The 6658-nt window shown below is 35.3% G+C and overlaps 1 protein-coding gene across 1 annotated transcript; it reads right to left on the bottom strand.

Annotated features, from left to right (window-relative positions):
• Positions 1-4487: 4487 nt before the first annotated feature.
• Positions 4488-5867, bottom strand: LOC124363532 (putative nuclease HARBI1). Its single transcript, XM_046818781.1, has one exon. It carries the CDS (start codon positions 5394-5396, stop codon positions 4488-4490), a length of 909 nt encoding a protein of 302 aa, XP_046674737.1. The 5' UTR covers positions 5397-5867.
• Positions 5868-6658: the final 791 nt, after the last annotated feature.

The raw sequence follows: 6658 nt of genomic DNA, 5'->3' as shown, positions 1-6658 counted from the left end.
TATACTAAGAGAAGATCCTGTAACTCGTCCTGATGGTCATTATTGATAGTGAAATGGAAAAAACTAATAATTACAAGTGATTCTGTACTAACTACATTTAAAAACCTACCCACTTATCAAAAAGACCTTCACTTAGAAAAGCTCACTGAAGAATTGAAATTAATAGAGGAATTATATAATTCTATTACAAACTTTGAAGCTTTAAACGTAATTTGAAGAATGAGTGAAAATTAGAGAACAAAAACGATCACAACAATTTAAGAAGTTTTAATGAGGTAATGATTTTTTAAATATGCTCTGGTGAATAGTATAATCTAAACTAGTTGATCAAAATATGATATTGTAATAAATGATTTTTCTCAATTTGGCCTATCTGGTTCTTCTAAAATATAAAAACATTCTTTGTGAAGGAAATTACGCGAATATTTTTTATAAAGGGAGTGAAAATGAAGAGCTGAATGTTTCCAAAATTGAGAAGCTAAAATATCTGAATGATACCATTGATACAGAACAATAATACCTTATAAGTAACAGTACCTATGACCATTAATATAAGGACAGGCAGCTCTGGTATTGACTTGTTAAATATACAATTACCTTAAAATCAAATTAAAGAATTTCTAAGGGAGTTAAAAAATTAGTAATTTACTTTACAATAAGGCAAGTGTGGGAAGCTGGAGGGGATGGCTTGTCAACCATCAAACAAACCTGACTTGCCTGTTCAACTAGCCACAACCATACAGCCATTCATGGTATTGTCAGTACTTTCAAGTAGTAAGGGTATTGTTGGCCTGTTCCAATGTAAGAATTCAACATGTGTTCACTATTATATGATCAAACTATGTTAATTAATTACTTTAATGGAGTTACAGTTCTCAGTATAGTATCTGACAACAATGGCATAAACCGCTCTTTATTTACCATAAGTTATTTGAAGAAATACAGAAAGCGAAATTTCCAAACCTTTTAAATAAGAACCGTCAGTTAATGTTCTGTTTGACTGTTCACATTTTTAAATATGTTAGAAGTAATTGGCTGAACTAATCAGATTATAAGGAAAAATTTGTTTTCCTAGATTTTAAACATTTTGATGTTGATTCAGAATCTAGTCTGCCCTTGATTATCCACTGAGCGAGTGTATCTGGTCTCAACTGACTTCAGAGAAGTGTAACAGTGTAATTAAGTTTGCCTCTGCATTACATGGAAAGGTTATGAATCCATCATTAGTTGAGCAGCAGAATGTAAGTTCACATTAAGTTTTTTGATGAAAAAACCGTAACTATAAAATACGAGTACTACCAAGTATAAAAAAATAGTAACTGTAAAAGTACATTTTTTCTTTGATATTATTTTGAATGGTGGAAAGTTGTTAATGTTCAGAATGATTTTGAGAGTGTTAGATTTAATGACTTGTTATGCTTGCTGATATCGTCTATACAGATAATGAGGATTTCATGTTTTTAATGTACTGACAAAAAAAATGGGACCAAGTCATTGTTCTGGGTGAAAGTAGCGGAAACAAGAGAAAAAGAAGTGGATAACTCATAAAAATGCACAAATAGCTTTAGAGCACACTATTGAAGATCTAATAGAAATGATTGTAGATTTAAGCCCTGATAGGTAAATTCCAGACTGATATCCTAGAAACAAGATTTGGTCTTCATAGGCAGAAGAGTGGAGGTCGTTACAAGATTTATGTGATCCAAAGTGTATAGAATACTTACAATATATGCTGTCTATCAAATGTCACAATTGATGCATTACATCATATTTAATTTTTTTTTTTACAGTACAGGGAAGAGGACAGTTTGTCCCCGCACTTAGTCCTAAAAAGGACCTTTGCGCCTCCCTTACTTTAATTTGTGCCCTCAAAGACCGAGGCTTTTGCAAAAACCAATCAGATTTAAGGGCTCCTGTTCTCTAATGTCTTTGGGGCTGAGGAGATATACTCCCAAGTATCTTTTCCGAGTCTATACGATGGCAGGACAATCCAATCAAATGTGCTCCGCTTACTCCTCCTCTTCTCCACAGAGTCTACATTTGTTGCTCTGACTAAGGCCTACCTTCATAAGGTGCTTCCTCAGAGGGCCATGTCCTGTCAACATTCCTAATATCAGTCTTATATCCTCCTTATTCTGGTCTAGGAGAGCTGTCCACCCTTTAGCGTAAGGAGAGATAAACAATTTGGATAGTCTTAAACTTGAGACTCTACTCCAATTCTTGTGTCTCTTTTCCCATCATGTTTAATTGGTAATAACTATAGTATGAGTAAAATAAAGCAATGCTAACGGAAGAATATCTCTGAATCCTTGTTGACCAATCAGAAGCCAGCTCGTACAACCCAACATTCATTGCTACTTCTTGGTTGTTCCAGATTAATCCTTGAGGTATAAGCATCAATCAGCTCACATCATAGCTAACCTCACCAACCCTTGTATTACTCCAGTAGTATATTTTATTCGACAATGGAAGTTTTATTTGACTTCCCATGTTTCCACTGTATGAACATTACATGCTCCAAGTCCTTAAAACTGAAAAGAAGCTAAAAACCTTTCGTAAAATAAAACTGTGCTCTACTCAAAACAAAGAAATTGTAATATGAACAAATTGTTTGCTGATGAGGTTTTAATAGATGATATTAAACAAGATTTTGAATCCAGTTTATCTGATTTTGATGGGGATTCTTTTGAGTCTCAAAATATCACTATTTCAAGATTGAAATTAGCTACAGACTAAATTCTGCATGCATATTCAATGGAGCCTGTGTTGTGGCATACTGTTATTCATACTGCTCTTAAAAGAGAACTAGTTATATTTAACTTGAAGTTGATGATAGAATGCTCTATTTTATAGTGGGTTAGTTTGTATTAAATCCAACAAGGTGTTTGACAAGCTCCCTCATCAACGTGTATGGAGGATAGCCCCCTGAATTTTGCTTCAGTTTTATTCACTGTATCAAATGCTTCATTTTAGAGAGGACATTTTAAGTTTGACTTTGTGGAATGTATTTTCACTTACAGTGCCTCAAAGCCAATTTAGGCCCTTTGTTTTTGTTGTTCATTAATAAGATACCACTGTTCTGAATTATGACATATAACTCTATGCTTATGATACAAAGATTATCTATTGATCACAAAAATGACATTCACAAAAAGAAGTTTGTAACATCCTTTTGTAAACACCCTGTATACAATATTGTACTAACCAATACAACAGATTGTTGTATTTAACTCTTGTCACACAAAAAATGTCAATGTATTCATAAAAATGATCGATTCTGCTGTAAGTCAGGATTGAAATCAACTAGTTACACATCACCTGATCATCAACATAATTCTAGTAATTACATTTACTTAAAAGTAATTTTTTGATCTTACTTTTGAGACTGTGGGCAGTAGGTTCAAAAGAAAGTATCTTATGTAGGATCTGAGCGTTTTCATACACCCCAAGTTGATTATCACTGAACACAAAAAGTGTTGTTAGAAAGCTGATGAAACTTGGATCTTGTGATGTGGATTTTTCAAATACAAAACATCTTATTCTCTATTGCTTTAGAGATTAGATCCATGGGTACAGTAAATAGCTCAGTCACTAAATATAAATGAAAAATATATAAGCATTTCATAACATATAAACATGCAAGGACGGTGCATCTCCTAATTAACAGATACCTGCCTGCATTAAAAGCAATAGAATATTCATGAGGACAGGCTATACAAGTTTAATGAAAAAAGCTGTTTGACAGATATTTAGCCTTCCAAAAAGCTTGCTTATTTAAGAGCCTTGTGTGACAGAAAAGAGTTAAATACAAATGTGAGGGCTCTCTGTTGCATTGGTTAGTACAATATTGTATACAGGGTGTTCACAAAATGGTGCTACAAAATTATGATTGGAACTTCTTATTCAACAACTTACTGTGATCGATTGGAGTTCACTACTCTGTAATAAATGTATAATAATGTAAAATAAATTCTCATCCTTATCCTAGGATAAAAATACCTACCTACTTCCAATTCCTAAAAAAACACACAAAAACAAAAACAATACCAAAAATATTTAAACTCTGGGGTCGTAATGACTGTGTTTACGTGCGTACGACTTTCAATAGAGCCAATCTTATAGCCGTAAAGCCAGTGTCTGGGACAGTCGCTCAAGGGTCTTATGTAGGCAGTGCGTACAACCACGTATACAACACAGCCACAAGCAAAGGTTAGGTCCTACTGTGTTACAACAAAGCTTGTGGCTGTGTTGTATACGTGGTTGTACGCACTGCCTACATAAGACTCTTGAGCGACTGTCCCAGACACTAGCTTTACGGCTGTAAGACTGGCTCTATTGAAAGTCTTACGCACGTAAATACGGTCATTACTACCCCAGAGTTTAGATATTTTTGGTATTGTTTTTGTTTTTTTAGGAATTGGAAGTAGGTAAGTTTTTTTATTCTTTTACCAGAACATTTATTTACACAGTACATTCTTTTTAAGCTGTTAAGCTCCATGTATCAGCCGAGCAATTTCGGTTCTTCTCTGTTGTCCTCTATTGCGGATGTCTCTTTCGTTACGATTCTCTACATTGCCAACTTCACTGTTTTGCCTTTCCTCAATGTTAAAGTCAAAGTCTTCATCACTTAGTCTTTTTGCTACATTATGAAGAATAAAGCAACAAACAACCATCGACGGAACATTTTCAGTTTTAATCCTAATTTTGTTTTGCATAATTGGGAAACGTTGTTTCAACTGACCAAAACAACGTTCAATTATTACTCTTTCTTGGGCCAAACACGGATTGTATGCCCTTTCTCTAGCAGTTATTGGGTTTTCATAGGGCGTCATAAGCCAGGGAGCTATCCCGTAACCTGAATCTCCAATTAGAAGTGCATTAGCTTGATTGAATTCCATAATTCTGTAAATATCTGAATTTCTCCAAATTCGTGCATCATGCACTGAACCTGGCCAAGAAGCATCTACGCTTGTGAACTCTTCAGCAAAATTATAAGTTGCCTGCACATTTATACTTGGAAACCTCTTTCTATTTATATATTCATCGCCATGGTCAGAAGGCTTGCGTATAGGTATTTGAGTGCAGTCAACAGCTCCAATGGCTGAAGGAAATCTGTATTTTTCTTGCCAATTGGCTTTTTGTTGTTCCATTTCTTCTCTTGTAGAAGGAAATTTTATCCATACGTTTTTCTTCAGTAATATAGCTGCCATTACATCTGAAATGGTTTTTGTGACTGTAGTTCTGTCGATACCAACATCTTCGGCAACACCACTCTGAAACCCAGGATCACCAACATATCGAAGAAAAGTACGCATTCTGTCCAAATTGGGCAACGCACCACCACGCCTTTCAAAGTTTTCCCCAAGAAAATGATCACTAACCCACTCAACATTCATTTTATTAAAACGATAAAGAGCTCGGTAGTCTTGCTCTCGAGATTCCCGACGCACTCTGTAAAGTTTTACAGCACGAAAAGGTAAAAACTGCCATCACAAGATTGAACGTCTTTACTTGAGCAAGTTGTATCTACTAATGAGTAGATCGGTAATTTCTGGAGTACCTGCTCACATTTTGGAGCAAGTGCCTAGTTTTATTCACCTAAAAAGGTGAGTAGATACTTCAAGTCAATTGTCTAGTCGTCAACATGAGAAAGTGCTCCGAGCCTCCACTGAGCAAGTTCTTTTTATTCACATGAAACTGGAGTACGTACTCATTTTTTGGAGGAAAGAGCATTTGCTCAGCTTTATTCACTTCACCCATTATCAATGTGACATCAATTGCCTGCGTGGTCACTGTTGTCATTACCATCCAGCCGGAGTAAAAATACATTCTATTACCATTAATTAATAATCTCAAAAATTACAAAACTACTATTTCTTTTTTTACTTATCTATTATTAGTTTTGAGTTCCAATATTCACGGCCAGAGCCTAGCACAGGCCCTAGGCCCATGTAGGCTCTTCCCAGTTATACTACTCTTCTTTTTTCAAATTGTAATTGAATTCAATAGAATTACTACAAGGTTTATACTGTATAATAAGAAATAACAAACTGCGTATAAGTACCATATTGTTACACTCTGATACATGGTTTCAGACATTGTATGTATGTGCATACATTTGTTGCACTACGTGTATATGTACTCGTATATGTGTTTTATTGTACTATTTTTGGGAAAATAAACCATTTTCATTTCATTTCATATACTTGATTTGGAAAAAAATATCGAATTTATTCAGTTGTCAGGCAAAATTGAACAAAACTTTCAAAGTGAACGGGTCTTTTGAAACACTCCGATCCGGATCACTCATTCACCTGATTGACCCGTTCGAATTGTACGACACATCTCTAATGGCCACTGCCACTGCACGGCTAAGGCTAATCTCAAAATAACAATGTTTCCTGTATACATCTATGGCTACATTAATCTGTTTAATTAATGTTTTACGCTTAGACTTCGACACTTGTATATGCCTACACACAAAAATATATAGTTATAGAACAGGTAAAGTAGCTGCAGTGTAAACAAAACTGTGAGAACGATACGATCCGCACAGCTGATAAACAGATACAAGAAGGTGCTGGCCCCACTCCCCACCCCAACTCCTCGCCGGAGGGGGGCCCCTCCTGCACGGTACTGCTCAGAAATTTGCTTCTGT

This window comes from Homalodisca vitripennis, chromosome 5 (assembly GCF_021130785.1).
Source record: "Homalodisca vitripennis isolate AUS2020 chromosome 5, UT_GWSS_2.1, whole genome shotgun sequence".
Classification (NCBI taxonomy): domain Eukaryota; kingdom Metazoa; phylum Arthropoda; class Insecta; order Hemiptera; family Cicadellidae; genus Homalodisca; species Homalodisca vitripennis.
This window is presented reverse-complemented; position numbering and strand designations above follow the sequence as displayed.